Raw genomic sequence first — 27,500 nt, 5'->3', positions numbered from 1 at the left:
TCTTTATTTTATATTGTATATTTTAAATTAATGTATTCAAGGATAATGTTAGCGGTGCCACTGGGCACCCGTATTTAAACCCGTAAGCGGCTCAGCAAAATTAATTAATGTCATTTGTCTATTTTTATTGCAGTGATGTGGAAGCCGAGTCAGGCCCCCTCTCCACCCATTCCGGTAGTTCGTCAAACTCAAATTCAAGTCTTTCACACAGGTAAGTGCGCAGTATCCCCCCCCCGGGGGGCGAGTACCCCCTCGAGTTTTAAAACGTGTGCATATGTGTAGATAACAGTGTTTGTATTATGCCTTATGCATATATAGATTATGTTTAATGTTAGCCACGTCCATATGCTTCATAGCTTATGTGAAGTCAGTTAGCTTTGTGCTTTCATGCATTAGTCAGTTAAACTTATGTATTAAGAGTTTGTGTATGCATAGGTCCGACACTGAGTAAGGCAAGAGTGCTGCCTCTCACTCCCAGTGCCACTAGTGAAAGCAAGATTGCAAGTAAATAAAAGGAGTGACTCATTTGCTTATACCGTAGTGTTTAAGAGTAGGGTGATGCCATAATAAATGTATTAAGATACCTTTAATGAATAATTATTGATGTCGCCTTGGACCAGCGACTCCATATTAAAAATTAGGGGAAAGGAAAGTGTTTTTTAGGATGCTTTAGGATGTCCTAGGATGTTTTTTGCTTTGGTTTTCTCTATTCGAACGTCTTTATTTTTGCATGTTGCTTAAAGGATCGATCGAACGTGAGTAAAACGGCACAGAAGTGTCTTTGATGGTTTAAGGGAAGCCTTGCTCGTGGAGAGGAGAAATGTCTTCTTCTTCTTCTTCTTGTGTAGGTTATGATGAAAAAGATCAAATGTGGTCGTGTCTGAAGTTTCAAGGGGAAAACAGAGGTAATGTAGAGTCGATAGATAATAAAAGGAAATGCATAAGTATTGGATGTTGAAAAGATCGAATAATATTATTGGAATGTTCAGTTTTTTAAGAAAATGTAAGTTGGTATTGACTAACGTAAAATCCAGATACTATACAGTCTATAGTTTTTTATTGCTGGGCAAAAAATTAAAACGAAGTGACGATTTTGATGAAATGGATATTGAGGACTAATGTAATTTGTCTGAAATGGGCAGGACAGCTTAAACGACTAGTAGCCAGCATCCAAGAGATAAACATCGTTGACTTTTTTTTTAAATCAAACGAACAATAAATACGAGAGTGGATGTATTTCCAATACTTATTTGTGGGGAGACATTTACCAGCTAGATTTTAAAAGGTGACAGAAATATCTGTTTAGATAAGGAGAAAAGGATTGCCCGGGTATCAACATTGGGGTTTAGTTGTCAGATACTGGAAGAATAGGCGAAGAGTATGTAAAGATACATACAAATGATCGACATGCAATAAACTGGAAGGGGAGAGTATAATCGTCTCTTACTAAATTTAAAAAGAAAGAGTTATTTAAATGAGGACGTTAGGAATAGGAAAGACGATCAGTTATCAACTAGAACTGATGGTAAGGAAATGGTTTAGTATTGAAGAGGTGGTTAGGGGATTTTCATTTCTTTATATGAAAAAGGAGATCCACTCGCTGCTGTAGAACATTATTATCAATATGATAATCTGGGATGTAAAAGATTCAGCACTGCAGATATCGTATTACTGGTATTAGGAAGTGAAATCCAGTATTGACTGATTAGAAAAGAAGTACGGACTTGTACTTGGGAAAGCAATGTATGTAACATTAGATGGAAAATGAGGGTATCACCTCTCGTTGTATCCGAAAAAAGAAATATGGATAATTGCAACAGAAGACTTAAAGAGTAACAAACTACTCATAAATGTGAAAAGAAATTTGATGTAATCCACTGTTATTATATAATAAAATTAAGGTGTTATTGGCTGGACACTGAAAGGAAACAGACGAACGGTAAAAAAAAAAAATAAAAAGAAAGTTATCTCTTGGATACTACAGGTAGGTGGAGTGTCACCATTAACAGAAAGTAAAATGGTAAAGCAACGTATGGCTTTGCTTTTACAAAGAGATTAATGAAGAAAATGTTACGTGGTTGTGGAAGGTAAACGGATTTTCCTTTTAAATGAACACACAGCTGTGAACTTATTAAGGAAAAATGTTGATATGGATTTATTAGATAGGACAAGTAGCGAACATATCTGTTATAACAGGAAAAGAAACTTAGGTATTAATTTGAAAGTAAAATGAGATAGGAATAGCCTTTGATGTCGTATGTATTCATTTATTCTTGAAAGAAACTGACGTGTGGGATTTGCTGAGCAAATTTAAGTATTTTAGAGTAATTGAAGAAATTGTTTCATCCAATTGTGATTAATTTTAATGGAGGAAGTTATTCGTTCCATATTCATAGCTTAGATTTTTTTGTGCAATTCAATAAAAAAGTTATCTGTGCAGTGATGAGAATGTATAAATGTTTGAATGATAAACCTCCATTAGTTGAATAATTTTTACATTTAACTTAATGAAAACAGACTTTGTTATGATGTATGTAAAAGGCAGGATTATAATTTCATCTTTTATTTAGGTTAATGATCAGTGAAATGAGCAGAATTCAGTCTGAGTTTGTTTGAAGGTAAGGTAGAAGGGACTGGGTATTGATGGGTAACAGATGGATCCCCTCTGATTTTATTAATCAGACTAAAATTCATTATTATATTTATGGCTGAAGAAAACACATCCCCATAAAATGCTTATGCCACTAAATACATAGTATTTTCAAAGAACAAAACTTGCTTTCTCTCTTGAGAAGGAAAGGTTTTATTTGACATTATTTATGATGAAAAGCTGGGTTCTCCATTAACATGAGATGGTGATAACATTTAGTTAACAGGCAAAGAACCGTTTTCCTGATTGGAGGTGGAACGTGTAGTCTAGATTGAGAATTAGTACTGGAACTTACAGAACGGGTTGAGAAGTCCAGGTTGGATAAGGTATGGGTATAAATACCCTCAAACGCAACTCTTATATTTTTTCCTATTGATGGATGAATGTTGTTCTTACCCCTGGATGTTTAGCCATTATTAGCAGACCCCTTGCCTTGACGTGTTTATCTCATTTGTGTTGTGTGTATTTGTTATAAGACATTAGTTTACCAGTAACTGATTTTACTTCTCCAATTTCCTTGCAGTCCGGAGAGCCCCAGTACCTCCCTGGAGCAGGTGCCCCCGGCCGGTGGTCCTGTATCTGCCCCTGTGTTGGAGAATGACTCCGACATTGAGGCTGAGGTAGATCTCCCTAACTGGCACAAACTAGTCGTAGACGACCAAATTATAAAGCGGCTCAAACCTAAAGAGAGTAAACGACAAGACACTATAAATGGTAAGCTCTTCATTTTGATTCTTGGTAAATCGAAATTGGTAAGGTCATTGTTAGTACTGATGCCTTTCAAATGGCAAAGTTATTGTTATTTGTGTTATTTTTAGAATGCTAAGTTTTCTGTAACTTTTATTTTTGTCATTGTTACCCTTCCCTGTTCAACTCCTCTGTTGTTGCAGTTATCTAGTGTTTACTTATATGTAATGCCCAATATTTATAGTTGTTTTGTCTTGAAATGACTATACCTTGCTGAGGCTGTTATTTACTGTTTAGGATTTTTCCCTTTTTACCATGCAAGATATTTCATGAAATGTTGCATTAATTCCTTGGAAAGCTGATTGCAAAGTGGGGAAAATGGTCAGATATTATGGTCCTACTTGAAGTGCTTCCTGCATAGAGCTCATGCTCTCTCAAAGTTACATATGGACCCCTTAGAATTTATTTTCTTACAAGTCATTAGGAAAAAGAAAAGAAATTTTCCCAATCCCTTCACTTAATGTTGAGATCCCACTACTGAAATCAGAAGTGACTAACAAGAGGAAGGATAGTCTCCCTTCTCTAACAACAGATGAACATTGAGCAGTGAGTTAAATATTCAGTAACTATTAGAAGTTCTACTTAATCTTTTAATGTCTAATAATCTTGAAGAATATCTTGTGTATCTGCAACACTTTTCCATCACAGTAGTGCAACTGTTGTTTTGTTTTATTGTCCTTTATTCCACTGTATTAAGAGATGTTTGCTGATGTATGTGCTTTATACCAAGCCTGAATTTCCAAATGCTTAAACATAAACATTTACAAAATATGTTTTGAGTTCATGTTTTGACGATCTTCAAATGTGTCTTTCTGGCAATTTCCTCTTGTTACTTCGTGTCTTATACTGTAAATGTTGTGTAGACTTATGCCATTTTTTTCTTTGCATCTGTTTTAGCAGTCTGTTTAGCTTTTATTATTCATTATCTTGTAATAGCTACTTATTTAAAGTTCTGGTCATATGTGCTTTACACTCTGTTGAGATGTGTTAGAAATCATCCCTCTCCTTCCTCACAGAAGAATAATCAAAACTTAGGGAAAGTTTACTTACATTCTTATTTGGATAAAAAAAACAGCTTTATTTAACCATTACATAATGCTACTTGTGGACTGCCATTTTGTTAGCTGTAATCTTGGCAGTTGGTATTTAATCAAGTTCATTTTTTCCTAGAAGTTGATCTTTTATCTTTTAAACTGCAATGTCACTTGTATTACTGTACATATGTATGAAAGCCAGTGTATATATGCATATATCTCACTTTTGTATATCTGACTCGACATGCAGTTGATATAAAGAAATATATATGAACACTACCACATTAATTGTGTGTTGTTCCATCAGTATTTATTGCTCCGGTGTGGCATTGTCAGTCTTTTGTTATTCTATTCATCTTCTTTTTCAGAATTATTCCACACGGAACGGACTCATGTTCGAGTCTTGAAAGTACTGAAGCACTTATTTCAAGTGCCAATGGAGGAGGCTGGCTTCTTACCTAGAGACCAGTTTGATATGCTCTTCCCCAACATGGACCAAATTCTGGAGATCCACACTTTTTTTAATCAAGCGATGAAGAAAAGAAGAGAAGAGGAACCTTTTGTTACCAAAGTGGGCGATCTTCTCATTAATATGGTAAGATTTGCACCTTAATACATTATATATAAACTACTTCCCTGCTTATGATTTTCTTTAACATGTTAGAATTTTTCAGAATCAAGAGAGCTGTGTGTGTAGAGACTGGAAGTGTCACATGTATTTTATTCTTTGAGCTAGAATAAAGGGGGTAGAATTGTTGTGAATTATAGTCATGTAATGATATTTTGTGGGTAAGAATGTTACATGATTTCCTGACTTTTATCTGGAAACTTCCTGACATTGTTATGCGTGTGTTTTTGTATGATCTTCGAGCCTTGTAATTTAGTTAAGTCTTTTATGTTTTGTCTTTGTGTCCTGATTTTGTTTGGTGTAACTACCAAGATCTTTTACAAGAATTTTGGAGCTTGGAAAATGAGAAAGGTTTTGTAATCCTACTAACAGTTATGGTACAGTGTATGTTATCTCCAAGTTTGTAATGTTCAAGAATGCCTACTACAGTACATGGATACTGTAGATAAAGAAGTGTATCCCTGTATGAAAGTTTGTGTTTTTTAATATAGTAACAGTAGAAGGATATAGTTACCAGAAATATGGAAATGTCATTCCCAGGAGAATTTTTTTGAGTTCTGTGCATGTATCTGTGATATTCTTGTCATATAATATTTATTGAAATATCAGAGATGAGTTGCTATTGCTGAAGATTTACATTTAGGACTCAAAACTCTAGTATGGCCATCTACTTTAGAATCGATGAAAAATTTATTTGATAGCCAATCAGAATAAGAAAAGAAAAGAGAAGAATTCAGGGTAGAGGTCTTGAAAGAATATGTATGAAGTTTTGCAGTGTCTTAAAGGGGACGAAGACCTGGGGTTATTGGGGAATCGCAGGTCACCAGTGTCAACTGCGTAGTTTGGAGGAGGGTCAGTAGGGAGGGAGTGGCTTTATTTTTTTTTTCAAGAGGGTGGAGGGTTTGAGGTTCCTTTTAGGAAAGGAAACATGGTGTCCCCCTGACCCATTTCTCTTTCAGGAATGAGGCACCTTTTGGGTTTTTCCTCTTATCTCCCTCCCCCATTCTTACCCGCCAAGGCCACACAGTCTGCTTCTTTATACAGTATAGAACAGTGATGTTATATGATAGTACAGTAGTATTTAATTCAATTGGAACTGGGCTATTCATTGTGTAGAAACATTTTCTGATGTGATTAAAATTTCCATTAAGCAGCTTGTACAGTATTTAAAAGTGAGCCAGTTGTTTGATTTAAAATTTATTTGCTCTTGTCATTATTATTGATTCTTGCTGTGTGTATGAGAGAGAGAGAGAGAGAGAGAGAGAGAGAGAGAGAGAGAGAGAGAGCAGTCTTCATCGTCTTCGTTGTTGGTGAAGGGGCGTGGTGCTGTGATTGGCAGTAAAGGGCCCATAATGCGACAGTAATGGCCTTCCCAGGCCACCTTTCCTTTTCCAGTCTGACCTGATACGGCTCAGGGAAGGAGCCCTTGCTGATGATGTTGATATTCTAAGGGAAATTTCATCATGTGTTGCATGTGTTAAAGCCAACTATGGAGTACTGTAGTAGGATATTCATTCTTTTGAATTTTTTTTCTCTCTCTCTCTCTCTCTCTCTCTCTCTCTCTCTCTCTCTCTCTCTCTCTCTCTCTCTCTCTCTCTCTCTCTCTCTCTGTACTGATAAACAGCATATAAAACAGTTGAATTTTGTTAGTTTATTTTTCCATTTTCTCAAAAAATGTACCAAGACACTTTGGCATTTTTAGAACTGTTGCACCTCAAGGAATACCTGCTATATATTCATCATCAAAACATTTTATTTTGTTAACTTTGATTTTATTTGCACTTTTATCTGCAAGTATGTCATCAGTTCATGAATGTAAAAAATAAGCAAAGCAGGTAACATGGCTATATATGAAGAGGACCAAATTCATCTGACGATATGTCTGAAATTGAGTCTGAATTCTCTCTTGTGTTTGAGAGTTTACTTTTGATTACCATACTAAGTTTCCTTTATCCCTAATGAGGTGAACTTTTTTAGTAACATTTCTTAGAAACTTCAGTTTATGAAGGTCTTTTTAACTCATGTATTTTATAGTAATCCATACCATTCGAGCATAGGCTAACCTATCATAGATCTTATCAAATCATTATGAATGGTATCCTGTTAGTACTGTATAAGGAATTCTTTTTAAACCACCAGTGCATGGATTTTTTTTTCTGTATTCACAAGGCTGTTTATTGGAAACATTATTGTATTCTAAACCAGGCTTAGGTTAGTCTTTAAGCAAAATATATAGCACCATATTTGCCCTAGTGCTGAATGAAAATAATTTTTTAATGTTTGTAGTTAGTGATAGTTGAATGTACAGTTAGTATCATTGTTAAAAAAGTTGTGAAGTGTTATAAGGTGCTACGAAAATTGCAGTGGTTTACTACTTTTAATTGGAACTAAGTTAGAGGATTTTCAATTTTTTCTTTAATGAGTGGAGGAATATGTAAAAATCTGCTCCATTTTCTTTTACTGTCTTCATTACTACATTATTATTTATAGTTACCATAGTTTTTCTTTGCTTTTTGCATAATTTACAAATTTTCCCTACCTGGAGAAGTTAACCATGAATGTCTTTTACAGTTTGATGGTGAGCAGGGAGAAATCTTTCAACAGCAGGCTGCAGAGTTTGTGAAGTCACAGAGCATTGCTTTGGAAACATTGAAACAGCGGCAAAAGAGAGACCAGAGATTAGCAAATTTTCTCCAAGAACAGGAGAACCATCCATTATGTAGAAGACTACAGCTCAAAGACATGTTACCTGCAGGCTTCCAACGTTTATCAAAGGTAGTCTTGATTCAGGATACTGTACATTACTTCCATTAGTGTTATAAATTAAGGCACTTCATTTTTCGCTTTAAGTTTTGTTTTTAACACTGTACTGTATTTGTATTTAGATAATGAATTACAAAATATCCTGGAAACTTCTGCTGTATGTACATATATTACAGCATGGCACTGAGTTCTTGTGGCATTTTACCTTTAACTTTGTTAGCTGTTTTCTCAGTTTGGTAAGGCCCCTTTAACACTGAGAAGCTAAAGTATAAGAAATTCATTCACCACTGAACTCCAGGTCACTGGAACCTCTTTGGAATTTGTTAGATTGTTATTGGATGTGTTATAGCATCCTGTGTTGAAGCTAGAAAATTTTTAAAAATAACGTTATTTTTAGTTCATTTGAATTCTGTAATTTAGCAGCTGTCACCTCAGGAGTGTCTTGCCCATAAAAGGATCATGTGTTTATATATGTATGTTCATATCCTACACTTCTTTAAGTGCCAGCTCATTTCAATTTAGGTATTGATAACGTTGGAAATGTACATTTTGGACACTATTCAGATTCAGGTGTTATGTAGAAAAATAAAATATAATACTGTACCTTAATCTTTTATGTTTTAGAATACACTAGTATTCTTGTTTCAGTTAGGATGTTGCAAATTATCAAGCCTCACAATGGATTTTGTAAAAAATTTTGTATTTCATGAGTTATAAATTTTTTATATCCATGCTTGATGGAATTTTGAGGGTTATGAGAAGAATATCTTTCATTGTGCTGTAATGCTATGGCTGCAGTATTCCTAATTAGTATATCTCTTGGCAGATGTAATAGTTAGCACAAGTTGATTCCAAAATTCAAAATAAAATTATGGAATTCTATTTATTATGTGCTTCATGCAAAATCAAGTTTAGCCAGTAAGAAAATTGCAAACTACATAATTCAGGTATCAAGAATAGGATTGAAAATTTAAAAAAAAAAAGTATGTAAAGGTGAAAGGGAAAAATGCCACAAGTAAACACACAGATAAACGTGACCTATATAAAGTTTATTTGTGTCTGAGAGTCTAGTAACTTTAACAGATGACCTGTATTAAGGCTTAATAATAAGTACAAATACAGTACTAATTTGTTTAATAGTAATAGTGAGACAACTAAATCTGAGCAAACAAAGGATGTAGACATTAAAAGCAGGCTTTTTGTCATAAATATATTACAGAAACAGAAATACTAAAGGTAAATATTATTGGGATGTTGTGTTGGTAGCTATCAAGGTCATTATCTAGTGATTATGCCTTACTACCATTAACTGATTAAGTTATTGCTTTAAGTAACGTACATCTGGCATACACCCTTCTTTGTTTGAGTTGCTAACATTGTGATAGGAAAAATTATTACAACTTGGAAATGAACCCCTTCACTAACCATGATTTAACTAGAACTCTATTCAAGTTAAACTGTTACATATACAGTACGTTGATATTTCTGTACAGAAAGTAAATTTGATTCGTATGTTATGTCTGTACATCTAACAAAAGTTTTTTCAGATTTGCAGCCCATCATTTCTATATGTAAAAAAATAAATGCTTTTAATTATTTAAGAATTTTTTTCTTATTCTCAGGTGCAGTCCTTTATAATTAATATGTATTATTTTTACAGTACCCATTGTTGCTGGAGTCATTATTAGGGTACACCGATGCCAACAAGGATCCTGAAGAATATAAGCAAATTGCAAGAAGCTTGGAAAGGTCGAGGGAAATTTTAGCATATGTCAACCAAGCAGTACAAGAAGCAGAGAACAATCAAAGATTAAGTGAAATCCAAAGAAAGCTCGACCAGTCATCTTTAACCAAGAATAAGCACGGACACTCAGATGAATTTAGAGGGGTTGGTATATTCTCTCTCTCTCTCTCTCGTTCTCTCTCTCTCTGTACATTACTTTGTTTATGACAGTAAACTTTTATAGTGTACAGAGCAAAGTACTGTACAATTCCCTGTAGTTATGTACAGCTGGAAATATTTAATGTCTTATAGACGAGTTTGAATGTAGCCTTTCAGAGTCCTTCATACATTTGGGGAAAAATTTTAGTGATAGGTTTATCAGTGTGGTAGGAGGACACACCCTCCATTTAGATAACTATTTTCCCTGTGTATATTCCTCTCCTACTGCAAGGATTACTTATTAGTTCCTTTTTAATTTCATTCTTGGGTATTTGAAGTACTGATGTTAAAATATAAAAGGCATATTGTAAGTTTTGCAGAAAGTACTTTGACAGCTCATTTCCAGTTTCTTTACTAAAGAATTATTTTTCTTTCTAATACTCAATTACTTTTCCTTCAAATAACCCATTTTTATCCAAGCTTGACTGATTCTTACTTTGATATTACAGTATTAAGCTTTATCACCACATTGGGGAAATTTATTATTACATCAAATAAATGGTAAAAAGAATGTGAATTTGATGTAGATTTCCTGGAGTTCAGGTGATATACCAGAATTAAAATAGTTTGTTTAAAAAATGAAGTTTTCAATTAGCTGTCAATGTCCAGTAGTATATTACTTGAAAGTCTTGAATCATCTCCCAGTTGGCAGATTCCCAGTTATCTGCATTTTGGAGAAACAGTAAATCCTGAAGTGACACTTTTTTTCTCTTTAGCAATGAAAAACCACTTGAGAATCTGTCAAGAGTGAAAAGTTTTCGGACAAACTAGATAAAATTCTGTTGGAATTTTATTATTTGTCAAGGATGAAATTTTTAGCTATTTTTCTATTTATTGCTTTTTTTTTTGCTTTTAATTGAGATCTCTTCTTTCTGTATTTCCCTTTACTTCCTCTTACTTCTTCCTAAGGAACACCATATTCTTTGGAAGCTTGAATTTCAAGTCAGTGGCTCTTGTGGGCGTGTTCCATATGAAAAGGTTTCATCTACTGAATAGTAATAATATAATAATAATAATAATAATAGCAATAATAATAATAATACTGTAATAATATTGATTATACAGGTTTGATTACTGTATGAATAACATTATTCCTATTCAAAATATGCAAACAAGACAAGGAACAAAACTTGAAACCCATTAACTTGAAAGCAAGCTTCTGCAGAGTAGAATTTCAGTTTGTGGAAGATGAGGAAAACAGAAATTCCCATTTTTTAATGTAAATTGGTTGCTGTGAAAAATTATGCACTGAATGGGTCTTTGCATTATTTAAATGCTGGTCGTCTTGCTGCCTACATAGAAGTGAAGTACTGTAATTGAGTTTGGAAATGTGTATTTGCTGTAATTCATTAATGTAGCTTGTAATATCTACTCAGTTTTGCACAGATAAAAGATTCTAGATATTTTTCCCAATATAATATCGATATTTTTTACTGCCTTTATTTTGTGTAACATCAACATGGGTAGCATTCTCTAGGGTTTACTGAGCATTAGTAAAGGTACCTCCTGACATTTAATTTACACAGTAGTAAATTAAATTTGTTATACCTCATATAAATGCACATTGCCGGCTAAAGCTTAATTTTGCCTGGAGTAGCAGTTAACAGCAGATGTCATTCTACCAAAATCAATATAGCATTTTTGTAGGAAATTGTTTAAAGTATTGTTCCAGTTGCAATTTTTTTACTTTCTTAGCAATTAAAGGATAAACTTAATAATTACTCTAAGGAGTGAATACAAGTATTTTTAATAATAATTAGTGTAAGACAGTGAAAACATGTAATTTTGATTATTGTAAACGAGATTCTATCATTCATAAATTTTTCAAGAAGATTTTTATGTATCCTAGATCAACACTAAAGCATAGCATTTATATAATCCTTGAAAGATCCATGTTTTGCTGTTTTGTGACTTTATGAAATCTGCATTGCAGCTCGAAAACGATGGAAAATAACTTCTAGTATCCAGTAATGAATAATCTTTCAAGCAGAATTTTCAGTAATATTAGGTGCCAAAAAAAATAGTGTACTAAGTTATGAAACATCTAAAAGTTTTGTAGAGTTTGGAAATGAGATAGAACCTAATGAACTTTGTTTGGAAAATATTTTTGTTCTATAGATATTACAGAGGTGCACAGTGAACCTCTGCCCATGTAGTTATGTACGAAACAACTAAGTATCAGGAAAAATATTACCAGAACCAACAATTTCACTCTTGTAAATAAAAATGTTTTCATTGCTTTTTTTATTTTAATATATTTGGAACAATTATTTTTGTATTTGAAACTGATAAAATACAGTGGATTCATTTAGAAGGTAAGCTATACTATATATATCTCACACTCTTATAACACAAGAATATCTGAATCCTTACTTTACATGAATTAGTATATCAGTTTCAAGAACACAATGTTCCACAGTACAAAATAAAGTTGTCGTGATTGCAATCATAAATGGATGGGATGGTCATGACCACAGTTCTCTCAAGAAAGTCATTGGCCTCTCATTATACTTTAAGTTTAAATATCTGAATATTTTACAGTTAGTAATTAGTAATTCTTTGAGTATTGTTAGGCTACTCTTATATCAGATTTATTGGATTACAGGTATCTCAGGTTTTCTTAAAGTGGAACTTCATAACTATTCTGAGGTAGACTGTCATTTGATTAAGCACGAGAGCCTGTTATCATGATTTCATTTTTGAAATGTTACTCCCCTTCAGTTTATTAAAAGTTATTCATTACTGAAGACTTGCTACCTTACAAAAGAAAAATGTACATTATTTCTGAAATTTAAACCAGAAGTAAATTATTACCGTATTCATAGGAAGCACTCTTGGAACAAAAATAAATACTGTAGACCTTAAAACATTATTCCCTTGAGGCAGTATGCATTAAAACTTGAATGTATTTGAAAGTTATTTATTGTAACATAGGTTCATCTCCTTACTGCAATTCAAGTTGCAGCAGTAGAATCATAACAAGCTGAGCACTATAAGTTAAAAGTTTTTGGTAATTTTTCTAACTTTGACACATCAATGTTAATGCTGGCCAAGATTTCAGTCATTAGTATTGCAAGATGAGAAAAGGTATTTAATTTCATATTTCACTGCAAGGAACATGCATATAAATATCAGAGAAAGATTAACCTGGGGAAAAATAGTGGTATTGAAACTATTGTGGATCCTTGCTAATGAACAGATGAAGGAAAGGAAGATGCAGATAAAGTAGTGAAATTGGCAGAGTGTATAATAAAAGATTTTGCCAGTACAAAAGCCAATTATAATGAATAAATGTTAGGTTTTGTTGAATGAGGAAACAAAATAAATTAATGCAGATGAAAACACAATAGGATCATGGTAGTTATTATCACAAAATGAGGAAAAATTTAGAAGTGGTGTTAACTGGCCTTATGGCCATCCCTCATACCTAGCTTCTGTCTATAGATAACTGAAGTGCAACATTAACAGTAAGCTTATTTTTTGTGGAAGCTCGAATTTCGGTAGGCAACCAAAGTCAAGTTTTGGGCTTTCAGTATGTTGAAATATAAAGTTTTCAAAAAGCTTGATTATTTTACTAGCTAATTTCTTTAACCTTACATGACTAACTCATGTAGGGGCTATTTATGGAACAAAAACGAACAAAACATTTTGGGAGTGATACTAGAAAACAATTTATTCACCTGTTAATCATTTTCATGTATTCAGGGTTTTTGCTCTAAGCTTAATGAATACTGTAATTAGGTACCAAATAAATTTTTGAATTTGTTCTTTATGCTTATGTTTGGTTGAATGATACTTTTTGATGTTTATAGGATTGGGGTCCAATTAAGTCTGTTTTTTACTATACAAAACAGTGTTGATTAATTGCCCTTTACATCTGCTCGCAGTTGAAGCTTAGTAGGTTCTGTGGAGGACAGATATATTTTTGACACTTCTTCTGTTGCTTAGTTTATTGTGAAATGGAAACCATGTAAACACATACAAGAAAATACTCAGCATATGATTGTATTTGAATTTTTACTCATGATGTCGCATCATTAATCATATTGCAGTCACTTTCCCGTACCGTGAAAACCTTTTGGAAGTTAATAGCTTTTATTACGCACATTTTGTTAGCCTTTTAGGAAGTTACTGCTAATGATTCTTAGCATTATCTCGTTTGCTCCAAATTACATCTGTTCCCATTGGTCTCATCTTTACAAGTTATCCATTAGTTTGCTCTGATTTTCTCCTTAGTTAACAGCAAAACCTGTGGGTGAACCCTATACGGCATAATGGCTTTGTTAAACTGCAGTGTAATAAAAGTACTACTGTACTCATATACAGTATTTTGTTAATGCCTGGTTCCTCAGGATAGCCCTATGATAGATACATTAAGAGTACCATAATTTGGTTGGTTAAAATTGTAGTACAGTATTGTTTGGATGAGGTTCATTCATTATCATTGCATCTTAAAACATTTTGAAGGAATGACTTGAGCTAATGAGGGTATTGTAGTGATTTCCAGCCTCGCAGCTGTACGTAAGGAATTGGAATACTTATTCCATATTTGCTTTTATTGGTGTCTACGGTATTTTATTATCCTGTATTTTAGATATTGTTATTTGTGTTTGACTGTAGAGATGTCTTTTTCTAATATGTTATTCCTTTTTGTTTACAGAATTTGGACTTGACCAAACACAGGCTAATATACGAAGGGCCTTTAACGTGGAGAATTGCCAAAGGCCAGAAGAATATCGACCTCCATGTACTACTATTGGATGAATTTATTGTCCTTCTACAGAAAGCAGATGATAAATATATTCTTAAGAACCACTCCATAAACAAGTCTTTAGGCAAGGATGACAATAAACTCACCCATTCACCTATTATAAAATATGGCCAATCATTTCTCTTCAGAGCTGTAGCAACAGGTAATTAGCTATTCTTCATGGTTTATTGACTTTATAAAGTTTTCTTCCAAGTACAAGGTTTTTAAGAGCTTTATATTTTTAAGCTTTGTTTAGAAAACTTAAATATGTAAGCTGTACATGACAGTGCAAGCATACACTGTATCAGTGGACGGGAAACAGTGCTTTGTATGTAAACCTTTTATTTCTAAATTTTTTCGTAGCAAAGCATATCAAGGTATAGTGTTTACACTTTTGATAAGAGATATTCTGAGTGGATTATTTTTTTACAGTAAAGCAGCATGTGCAACCTTGCATAATCTTTATCTTCTGTGTCAGGATCAACCAATGTATTTTATATTTCTGTACAGTACTTTGTTAGTATATGACCAAGGTGTGTACTGCAAGTTTTTACATGTTTGGATATTTTTATAAAGTTATGAATATAAGCATAATATCCAGCTGGTCAGGATTTGCTGACAAATTTTAGACACTTTAGGAAGATTTATTAGTATTAGAAAGCAAACTAGCTAAATAAATAAACAAGTTATTCATATTAATTGAAAAGGGAACTGAAGGCATCAGTTAAAATATATAAATAGTACATTTTGCATGACATTCAAGTACAGCAGGAAATGAAGCATAGGAGTACTGTACTTAGCAGTATGAAAAATGAAGTGGGCTTACTGTTGTGTAATTTCAGTAATGATTGAAGGTAAGGTAGTATAGGAGTCTGAAAATTTTCACTATAAAGGAAGCTGTAGTATTGTAAACATGTAGAACATTTTATTAGACTAAATTTATTTAAATTTTATATACATCCGTAGTAAATAGAAACTACTTCATGAATAACCACCTTAAATTGATATAATGCCAAGTGACAATTAGATGAAGAAATGGGATTGATATTCCCCATTTGATCGTAACTGTAGAATGTTGTTTGCTCCTAAGCAACTTATAATTATGTATGAATTTTATCATTTAGCATCCCTATTTTACTTTCTGATTTAAGAAAAATAATTTGCGAGTACAGTAGTGGTGAACATGTAACTGGCATTCCAGCAAGCATCTGACCATTCAAATCTTCCTTTCATAAAGGTGACAGAATTGGATGAACTAAATTTCATATTTTTATAAATGTATACAATGATATACTGTATGATGTATGAAAATTTGTTTACCCACCAGTGCAGTACTTATGTCTAATTGTGTATCCCAGAAGACATGTTTTCCAGCGTCCCCATTTAGAAATAATTGAACTTTGACGCTTAATTTTAGTACAGTATTTTTAAATGATCAAATGGGATATTTGAAAGAGTTGTAAATTAATAATTGCTTCATAGATAAGGAAGAGGTAGAACCATGGAGCTTGAATATGTTACTTGAAAAAGAGGTTATTTTTCTTTAGTTTTCATTTCATTGTTTTTATTTTATGATGCACATTACAGACACTACTGAAGGTTTTTTGCAGCATCCCTTCAGCCTCTCCTGCTTTGATTTCTTGTTTCTTTTCCTTTTGGCCTCTACCCACCTGGAAGCCCAATTTATTGAATTTTACCTTGCTCTCATTTCTCACCTTTCATATAGATATCTTTTGGTTGAATCCTGTGAGAGTTTAGAATTGTAACTCACTGGTCACATTGAAGCACACTATTTATCAGCACCTAGACTGTAGTTCATAGTTACAGTATATGTAATTTTAACCATGTAAAAGCATTGCATATATGCTGTGAAATTATTAGGATACAGAACTTGTAAGGAACATTCTTGATTAATTGTATTAAAAAAAATCCTTAATACCACAAATCTGAAGTGAAGTCTAGCATTAATGGAGTGATAAGTTATCATCTGGTAATGATTGCACCCTATAATATACAAGCAAAAACCAATTTTCTGTATATTTTAAGATTTAAATGTTATGAACAGGTATAGTAAAAATGATTAAAGATCTGTTTGGCACATTTTCTATTTGCTGTGCTCATGGAAGTCACTCACTTTAGTGGATTTGCAAGTAGTCATAGAATTTAGGAACAATTTTTTATTAAGCACTGAGAGGTATCACATAAATCTCACAAAACTAAATTTCTTATCCTCATTACTTTTCACCCAAAAGGCAGGCGTTATTTTGTACCTTTTCTGATGGTTATGTTAAAGTACAGATAATGAATTTTGATTGATGTCTGTGTTTTACATAGACACAGAACTCGATGTTACTGACATTCAGTGGAATGAAAGAAGCACTTGCGTGTAGAAAACCTTATAAAATCATGTTGCCAACATTAATTTAATTATTTTTCATAAGAATAAGCCCTTCAGGCCATCCCTGTAAGTGTTAACAGTCTGAAGCTTAGTGGTCAAGTTAAACTGTTATGCAATGGCCTAAAAAAAAGTGAAAGGAGGAATGTACATCTTTTTCAGTCACAGACAGCAGTTAGTGAAATAATGAAATGATATTGATCCCTCTCAGGATCGTGCAGGATTCCAAAATGTATAAATATAGTTGACCTTTCTCCTATTGATGGAATTGATCCATCAAAATACCAGAGCAGCTCGAGTTACTTGTACTCTCTTGTGTCTCTGGAGAGGAGTATCTCAAATCACAGAATATCCGTTTATCTGCTTTTTCTGTCTTGGTTTGGTGCGAATTTTTAATGCAAGCTTTTTCAATGGGACAAACTACGTAGAAATTCCAAGTAAAATTTGACACAAAGTGGTGATTGTAAACTAATTGAGGACCTTATAGTGTGAGAGTAAGAGAAGTGTGGATTTCTCTACCCAAACAGTTTTTTGTGCTTTTTTTCAAATATCAGTAGATTATCAGTGATGAGGGCGACAGCATATGGGTTGTGTTTTGGCAACATCCTAGCGATTTGCAAGAAATGTGCAGGTTAATCATTATAGAAATTGCCTTTCTAGACTATGGTTGCTGAAATGTTACTTTTTTCAATTTTTGAAAGTGACAAAATTCATTTTTTATGAGAATGTTTATGATAATACTCTGTTTTCTTAGTTTATCTGATTTCTGCTTCATACTGGTACAGTTTGTAATGTGTCTAAATGCAGTATTGATATAAAAACTAGTTATTTCACTGACATTTTTTTCTTTTTTTCCACTTACAGACAGGTGCGCGTTCTTCATAGTCACAACACAAGCAGTTGGAGCACAAATTTACGAACTGGTGACAATATCAGCAAATGAGCGAAAAGTGTAAGTACAAATTAAGTGACTTTTAGCATTGTAAGCAACTGTTTCTATATATCCTAATTGTGTATACAAATGTATTGTGTTCTTCATGACCGTAGTTGTTCTTCTGCCATATTTTCAAGTACAGTACTCTCAACTTTATATTCTAAAACATCTTGACATTGTGAAGACAGTTGCTTATTATGTGTAAGCTGTTATGCTTCTGTTGATCCCTTTTATCTCTGATACTTTGAGAGTGGCGAACTCTACCTTTTGGGGTACTGCTCTTTATTTCTTGAATATTTATCCGTTTGAAAAAGCACCTGACATGTTTCATGCCTTGTTGTGGATTAAGTTTTTGTAGGGAGATTTTACATGTGAAATTGCTTATGAGTTTTATTTTATTCGTGGAAAAATGTTTTTTCTGAAATTCCTCATCTTCTTGTCCTGGTTTATACTAGATTTTTCCTTCTGACAATGTAATGTCTTGAGTAAGTCAGAAATGGAGGGTACGAAGCTCTTTGTTAGTCAGTCTCTACTTGAACATCTCAGCAAAATGCAAAGGACTTTCTTCTGAAGCCTTGTAATGATTTTTGTAAGGCAGAAAGTGCTGAGAATTAGTTATTATCTTCGAAGTGAAAACAGTGTACAGGGTATGAAGTACACAGTTTTTAATTTTAAGTTGAAAACCTATTTGTTTAACATAAGTATCATTGGTCACCGCAGGCAACTAGAGTTCGTTATGCTGCTTTAGGCATCAGTACATAAGGATTTCGTGTACATTTAACATACTATACACTTGTTCATGGTATAGTACATAGTACAGTATATTTGTCGAATATGAAAATTCCACTGATAGGTGAAGGGAAGAATCCCCCCTTATTTGTGTTATTGGTTTTTTCTTCTGGGTAAAAGGAAGTGTTATGATTATAAAAGTTAGAAGCTTTTAATGGATTTTAAGAATTTTTTCCCCAGTATCTTCCACTATCATTCATAGCTTCTAAAAAATTTTTTTTTTGAGCAAGCATATTAGATGACCTGATATGGTTGCATTAGTGAAATGTTATTGACATTATGTTAATTTTGTGCATTATGGCATCTTGTAAATAGAGAACAGAGTTACAACACAAACATTTAGATTTCAAGGGACTCTGTACAAAAAGAAAACATTGTTACTGCCCTACAGGACTAGCATTGTAATTTTGATTCTTTTCTAGTGTATACTTTTAGTAATTTTTTATGATGACTTATAGCTTGGTGATACTTGTGACAAGTTTTCAGTAACGTTTTCATTGACAGGCATTATTAGGTACTGAATGCCAGTTGCACACCACCGAATAACATGCTAATTGTTTGTTACTGGTGCCCTTTTGAGGCTAGGGACAATCAGAGAGACGAGCAGATTGAAACTTCTTTTAGCTCAGCCTGGTGAGAAAGTCAAGAAGTATTTTGAATTCTGTATACATTTCATTGGATAAGTTTGTGCAAGTAATATGTCTATTGGCACAGTAAACAAAAAAAAAAAAAAAACTTAAATCCTAACACTGGTGCATTTCTTTAAATGAACACAGGATATTGGTGGCCCTATAATTAGATTTATTGTTATTTTACAAGTGTATTGACATTTTTAATAATCAATGGGTATGGGTTCAGTTCATGTTCATCTTCGTGGTAATAAGCCAGCAAAGCTTTGTTGTTGTAAACAGACAAACTGACAGAAAAGCTGAAACCTTGTAATATACGTCATTGAGCCTTGGGAATACAGAATCGAAGCTTAGCATATGTTGAGTGAAATAATGGTCTCAGCTGAGGAATCGATATTTAAAAATATATTTCTGAATATGATGGTCAAGTTCCACAATGCTGACATGGGTTTATAGGATAGAAATGTGACATTTAATAGAGTGCCAATCTTAATAAACAGGAAATGTTTGAGAGCAAGTTTTGTAATTGTACTGAACGTGAAATATTTTGAAGTGGATTTATGAGCATGTAGAAAAAAATATAATATATTTAAGAATAGATGTATAATATTGATAAACAAAAATATATGATTATTGATTTATGATGTTGTTGAACAGAATGCATTTTTCGAGTGTACCCATACCATCTATAATGACGGTTATATAAAAGAGGGTTGAGAGATAATTTCCAAAATTAAATTGACTTTACTTAATATCCTGAAGCATGGACGAAGATGTAGAGAGCGACGGGGCCCGGGCTGAAGAACGACAAGTCTAAATGTTTATTTTATTATCTGTAGGGTACTGTCATTGCTCAGATGAAATAGTTGGGAATAGATCAATGCTTTTGTCTAACAGTTAGATACTCGAGAACGGATAGACAACCTTGTGAAGTGGAAAATATTTTAGGGCGAGTCTGTGACCTTGCATGGCATACAAGTCAGATAAAAGTATATTTAGCTCGACGTCCATAAGGATTCCCATATTGGTCGGGTGATTATTAGAAGTCCTTGCTCATGAATGACTTCTCTTATGCACTCCTAACTGAATCGGGGGGGAGGATAGGGGAAGGAGTTGGGGCGGGGGGTGATGGCATAACTCTTGACCTCCTTCTCTCCATGGCACAGTTATATTTGTCCCTGCTCTTCGTGAGGAACATCTCAAGACGGCCTCTCTTATGAAGGAAGCTGTAGCCATAATTTACACTTCTGTGGAAGAATTCGTTGACATCAATTTTTTTCTCACTCTTGGTGTCTCTGTTACTGTGTTTTTACCCGTTTGTTTTTATCTTCATTTGCTTCTTGGATGAAAAGATGAGGTTGCTTATATTCATTTTTTTTGTGTTGCTTCATTTTGTTTGTGTTGCTGGTTTGATCAGCTGGCTTGAATTTTAGCAGATGACGACTTCGAAACTTTCATTCTCATTAAACTTTAATTCATGAAAAGTAGTAACGGGATGTTTTTGTTCTGGTTTTGTACTTAATTGCTCGCCTGACGTAGCGTTGTGTATTAATTAAATCGATGTTTTCTTAGGTCCTTTAATGTGGACAGACAATCTCAATCCCCGGACTGTGTATTGATTTAATAAGATGATGCTGCCGGGACGTTGCGTGTTGTAAAGCCATTACCTCCCGAGCCAGCGGGATTAGCTTTATCGCCGTTTGCGGCTCACGTCCCTCTTCTCTCTCTCTCTCTCTCTCTCTCTCTCTCTCTCTCTCTCTCTCTCTCCTAGTCTCACATTCACAATTTTTTTAAGTGATCGCAGCCTGGAAGACTCTCTCTCTCTCTCTCTCTCTCTCTCTCTCTCTCTCTCTCTCTCTCTCTCTCTCTCTCTCTCTCTCTCTCTCTGTACTAGTCTCACATTCACAAATGTTTTTTAAGTGATCGCAGCCTGGAAGAGGCCTCCCCCTCTCTCTCTCTCTCTCTCTCTCTCTCTCTCTCTCTCTCTCTCTCTCTCTCTCTCTCTCTCTCACAGCTACACTGCTACACTCATGTTTTTATTTTGGTCGTGTGTTGACAAGTTTTTCTGTGGTCACAGAAACATTTATGATATGGAATTCAGTTAGGAATGCCATATTTAAGAGTGCTCATCTTAATGAACAGAAAAGACTTTGCGTGTAAAGACCATAACTTAGTGTCAAGATACGAAGATATATGAGGTGCCGTTTTCAAGTACGTGTGAATTGACTTCCCTGCTTTTTCTGCTGTCCTTCCTTCTGCTGACACACGTAGTGGTGGTTGCTAGGGGACGATATAACTGTGGCAGCAGGTTTATATACGCGTTAAAAAGTGCTGAATGGAAGATGCATTAAATGTGGTAGGAAATGATTTAATGATTTAGAGACCTTATTTATACGTCTCTCTCTCTCTCTCTCTCTCTCTCTCTCTCTCTCTCTCTCTCTCTCTCTCTCTCTCTCTCTCCCTGAAAGAGCTCGTTGCATTCCTTTCGACCACTCCTAGTACGCCTTCTGCTTGCTTGCATGGTACAACGGTGTGGTTTGGTTTCAAAGTCATTGAATGCTCTAAAGATATCCCCCCAACCTCAACTGTCTCCCTCCACCCCCTCTTCCTCCTCCTCCTCCCTGCGTCGTTGAATCATGATTAGGCTGCCTGCGTTCACTGCTGTTGTAGGTGATTAAAGGTGAGTCACATGAGAAAAATGAGGAATTGTCTTAGCCGTGAAGGCACAGACAGACGTGCTTGCTTGCTCTATCGCCGTAACCACGAGGCATGTAGAACTGGAATTGTTGCTTGGTTACTTGTGCGTAATTATTGTTCGTTGACCAGATGACTGATAATGTATTGAGGCAAACGGACGTACTCTCTCTCTCTCTCTCTCTCTCTCTCTCTCTCTCTCTCTCTCTCTCTCTCTCTCTCTCTCTCTCTCTCTCAGGAGGACGGACGGATGGACGTGGCAATTTCCTTTCGGTAGTATGGTTTTTAGACATTACAAAACGTATCTTTTAGTTATCATTTAAAATATGTAGAATCGTACCAAAATTATTATTATTATTATTATTATTATTATTATTATTATTATTATTATTATTATTATTATTATTATTATTATTATTATTCAGAAGCTGAGCCCTATTCATACGGAACAAGCCCACTAAAGGGGCCATTAACTTTAGCTTTCAAAGAATATGGTGTTCATTAGGAAGGAAGAGAAGGTAAAGGGAAATACAGAAAGAAGAGATTCTCACCTATTGAAAAAAAAATAATAATTCATGAATAATACTACAATAGGAACACATTCATGTAGACCGGGATTAATCATCGCGATTGCCTTTGTGATTGTCAGGAATGTTGAGAGATAAGTAAATGACAGCTGACTTTATGGTGTCTGGATCACCAAGATTCTTTTTTATGTAATCTTGCAGGTGTCCCAGCAGGTGTTTGTGTGCTGTGGTGTTTACGCTCTTGAGCCTATTCATTGGCTCTAATTCTCTCTCTCTCTCTCTCTCTCTCTCTCTCTCGGTGGGGGATGGGAGCTTGTCTCGAAGTCATGTGAAGACATTTGGGGGGTGGGGGTGGCGGGTGTTTTGTGCGTTGCGAGACTCGCTTGACATTCATTTGTTTATTAGTAGGTCTTGAAGGTGGATTCTCTCTCTCTCTCTCTCTCTCTCTCTCTCTCTCTCTCTCTCTCTCTCTCTCTCTCTCTCTCTCTCCTTTGACTGTCTTGACGTGTGCTGTTTATTAGTGTATCTTTAAGGGGGATCTCTCTCTCTCTCTCTCTCTCTCTCTCTCTCGCTAAATTACCTCCGGACACTGACAGAAAGTAAACGTTATTCCATTTCCTACATGTTATGAAGAAAATGTAAAAGAAAAAAAAAAAAAAAAAAAACAAGAGAATATTGAATCGTCCGTCGCAAATGACTTCCTGTTGTGTAGGTATTATTCAGTTTACAACGGAGCAGAAGGATTTCCCCGCAGGCGGTCTTAACTTTGCACGCTCTGCGCTTCCCTCGGGACAGTAAGATTTGTAACTTTGTATGTTTAGTTCAGCGTTTAACTTTGTTTGTTTGTATTGTTGACATGCAGCGCTATATTGTCTTCCTTGCTTGTGTGCCGCTGGAAATAAAAACAAAACTTATTTCCTGCCTGTTTGTGCTGTTCATTTGCAACATTACAATGTCTTCCTTGTTTGTGTGCTACTGGAAATAGTACTTATTTCCTGTTTGTTTGTACTGTTTATTTGCAACGTTACATTGTCTTCCTTGTTTGTGTGCTGCTGGAAATAGTACTTATTTCCTGCTTTTCTTTATTTCGCATTTATTTCTATAGCCCAGCTCTTTATTTAACAGTAGAGTGTATCCCTACTTTATTGCATAAGAGTTAAATAGGATCTGTAAACAAGGGCTGACTTTCTTCAACTGCGTAATAGAACCAGCTATGTTTATTTTTGTTATCAGGACAAGAGCTTTATCGTTACACGCAGCTTCACGGGTACATTTTCGACAGTGGCAGTCCTTTTGGCGAGATAGTTCACGTAACGAGGCCTCATTGAATTAAATCATTCCGTGTTGAGAGAGAGAGAGAGAGAGAGAGAGTGTTAAACATACAAGGCAATTTATGCTGTCCACTGGCTAAACAAATAACTTTCCGTTATCTTTTTAAGCATTGATTTTCTGTTATCTTTGCTGAGGCTTACTTATTTCTGTCGACAGTATTAGACAGAACACAGTTTTTAAAATTTCGTATTTTCCTATTTCGCATTTTCCTATTTTTACTGCATTTACGTTTATAATCGCGCGTGTAAACGGATATGCATACCATACGTTCATTTTTATACAATTTTTATAAAACTATTCCCTTCTGTCAGCTGATTTATGTATATAAAGTCATTAACGTTGTTTGCATATGGTCACGTTCTTTGTTGGTTTTGTTTTTCGTGCTCTAGAAAAGACATTATCCTTGAAGTCAAGGTTCTTAAAAATCTCAGTTCTTATGTTTGTTCATTCCTTGTAACTGTTTTCGTGTAGATTATTCTATCCAGCATTGGGCGTTGGACAAAATACAATTTTCCCCTTTGTTGTGACTATTAAGCTTATGTAGGTATAGGATGGGGTTTGTCAAGAATTTATGTTGTATGAAAAAGTAAGAGTTATTTTATTAAATGATCGTTCGCGAGCTGAGCTTAAAGCAGAATAGAATGTGTTTTGTGGTTTCTGGATGAGAAAGTAAAGGAGGGAGATCCAGAAGAGGTAACGAATCAGGCTAATTATTCAGGTTTGCGGAAGTCTTGTGCCTTTTTAAGCTTTCGAGGTTTTTGTAATCAGTGTAAGATAGTCTAGTATCAAATATAACCTACATGTGGTTTCGAAAACCGTACTGTATTTTAATAATTTATAATTTTTACTATTTACTTGTTCATTTGTTAATGTATTAACTAATCTCTTCTTTCTGTATTTCCTGTTACCTTCTGTTACTTTCAAATGAGCACCATATTCTTTGGAAGCTTGAATTTCAAGTCAGTGGCCCCTGTGGTGGGCTTGTTCCATATGAATAAGGCTCAACTTCTGAATAATAATAATAATTAAAAGATACTCTTAGTTGCATGAGTCTTGAAATGGAGGAACAAATCCACAATTATATAGGGGTAAAAATGTTTTTAAAGATAGATTTATTTTTAGTTTGAATATATATTTACCATACACAACTGTGGGTTTGTTTCAATAATAATAATAATAATAATAATAATAATAATAATAATAATAATAATAATATTAATAAGACTCTGCAAAGGAACCTTGAAAAACTAGATGCCGAATTAGCTCCAGGACTCATGCAGAAGAGTGTGCTCTTAGAAACAGCGCACACAGTGAGAAAAGTGACGGATTCTAAGGAGGCAGGATGCAACCCGGAACCCCACACTATAAATACCACCCAGTCGAATAAGATGACTGAGGTAGACCAAAAAATAAAATAATAATAATAATAAGATTGTCACGTCATGGTGGAAAAAAAGTCTGGCGATATCACTGAACGCATCTCAGTTTCGTGGAAGACCTTGGTAGTTGCAACTCCAGATTTTAAATTCTGATTTAAATCACTTGCTAAGTAGCTTTGTTGTCAGTTCACGAATGCTATACACCGTGTTCGTGCATTTGGTTATTGTTGATACTTTGACATTTTCATAAACTAGACACCTGAAGCAAAATGGACGCATGGAAATAGTTGTTATTTTCTGAAAGGTTATAGCTGGCGTTTTAATTCCCCCTCGGGAATTGAAGCAATTCATGTTTATTTTTTTATGTTTTATGCAATTTTTTTTTTTTTTTTTTTTTTTTTTTTTTTGTGGTGTCAAGTTATTGCTTGCGTTTTTTCTTTGCTGATTTGACGGCGTACTTATGTCTCTGCCATTTTTTGTTTGAATTACTTTAGTCTTTTTTTAGTGGGGAACACTAGAATTGGTTCTTATGCAACATAGTCGCTTTTTTCGGTGTTATTATTATTATTATTATTATTATTATTATTATTGCGTGCTGCTGTTATCATCCAATCTCCATCCTCCCTTCGTCGTACGAAAATCCCGATAAAGAAATAGAAGTTTCCCTTGTATGTCCTATTCATGTTTCATTATTTCCTCTCTCGTATTTTGTTCCCGTGGCACAAATAAAAAACTATAGATTACAGCAGTAATAACTGTAATTATAATAATGACGACGAGGATCATGAAGTCTGCCCCGTCCACTGGCAGCATTAGGGTAACGGAAGATCAAGTTATGATGCCTGGCTTCGAAGGGAAAAGAGAGAGAGAGAGAGAGAGAGAGAGAGAGAGAGAGAGAGAGAGAGAGAGAGAGAGTCCCTACAGTAGGGACAGATGAGGGAAAGGAAAGAAGGGGTGGGTTGTAGGGCGGGGTAGGGGATTATCCCGGGAGAGGGGTTATGTGATTAAGATGATGAGTCAAGCTATGAGTCATCAGAAATGTGGGGGGGTTGGTGGAGAGGGGGAGAGAATTTATTTGTGGGGGATAGACCCCTTCTTGCGTTCGTGACCACGTGACTCACGCTAACGTGGGCTTTCTATTTTCGGCCGAGCTGCGAGCGATCCTTTTGCGTGCGTGTGTGCGTGCGTTTGCGGTTCCCCTGGCATTCCGCATTGACCTCGGAGAGGTGTTTGTGCGTATGTGTGTGTGTGTGTGCGTGTGTGTTAGTGATTCCAGGTCATTCAGAGCTTGGGGGCGGTTGATGTTCTAACATCGTGACAACAGAGAATGAATTAAAAAGAATCCCGACCGATGCAGCAAGATGGAGATGGCGCGGTGTTTAATCTGAGGGCTCATGATAGTCTGCATTGCGTGTGTGTATGTGTATGTTTGTGTTTGAGAGAGAGAGAGAGAGAGAGAGAGAGAGTGAGTCTGCATTCGCGCTTGTGTGCATGTATGATGTTCGAAAAAAAAAATAACCAGTTTTGCTTTCAAACAGTATCGATATACACGCGGATATTGATACATTTTGGTTATAATAGGTCGATTGAACTAGTTTTTATTATTATTTTATTTTTTGTGGACCACCGGAGATTGAATCACGAGTTGCTCTTTCTAACACCCGGCCCTCTTTGAAGAGAAATCGATTTTGAGCGGCGCTGCTTGGCTGACCTTTTTTTTTTCTATCTTTTTCTTTGTTCAAACGTGGGACAATCGAGTGAGAGAGAGAGAGAGAGAGAGAGAGAGAGAGAGAGAGAGAAGAGGCAGCGACGGGTATGTGATTGAATGAATGTAATAGCTTTAAAAGATCGCATCCATAAAAGAAGGTTTTAGTCTTTCCTCAAATTTCATTTTTCTGAGATTTCAGTTATATTTCAACAGTTTAGTAAGATTGAATGTAAATAACAAGGGTATTGTGTTTAATGGATAAGTTGCTCAAACGATCTCTCTCTCTCTCTCTCTCTCTCTCTCTCTCTCTCTCTCTCTCTCTCTCTCTCTCTCTCACACACACACACACACACACACACTCACAAACACAATTTTAAAAGGATTGGGACTAATTTCTTTCTCTCTCTCTCTCTCTCTCTCTCTCTCTCTCTCTCTCTCTCTCTCTCTCTCTCTGTCTCTCTTTCTGAGGGAATTGAAAATAATTGTCTCAAATTTACCCGACTAGGAACTTACCACTACAAGAGATTTGAGACAGTTGAATTTGACACTATGCTTTCGAATCTAGTAGCTGGACTGTAATCTCAATTGTTGTTAATTCC

General features: G+C 34.9%; 1 protein-coding gene across 1 annotated transcript in view; it reads left to right on the top strand.

Annotated features, from left to right (window-relative positions):
- The window catches only part of RhoGEF2 (Rho guanine nucleotide exchange factor 2), an 808,005-nt gene that overhangs the window by 696,770 nt on the left and 83,735 nt on the right, over nucleotides 1-27,500 (top strand). The window contains 7 exon segments of the mRNA XM_067122600.1: nucleotides 134-211; nucleotides 3,174-3,364; nucleotides 4,800-5,026; nucleotides 7,631-7,834; nucleotides 9,483-9,710; nucleotides 14,425-14,677; nucleotides 17,774-17,861. Coding sequence (XP_066978701.1) covers nucleotides 134-211; nucleotides 3,174-3,364; nucleotides 4,800-5,026; nucleotides 7,631-7,834; nucleotides 9,483-9,710; nucleotides 14,425-14,677; nucleotides 17,774-17,861 — 1,269 coding nt within the window.

Source organism: Macrobrachium rosenbergii, chromosome 20 (assembly GCF_040412425.1).
Source record: "Macrobrachium rosenbergii isolate ZJJX-2024 chromosome 20, ASM4041242v1, whole genome shotgun sequence".
Classification (NCBI taxonomy): Eukaryota; Metazoa; Arthropoda; class Malacostraca; order Decapoda; family Palaemonidae; genus Macrobrachium; species Macrobrachium rosenbergii.
The sequence above is the reverse complement of the archived record's forward strand: the minus strand, read 5'-3'. Positions and strand labels throughout refer to the sequence as shown.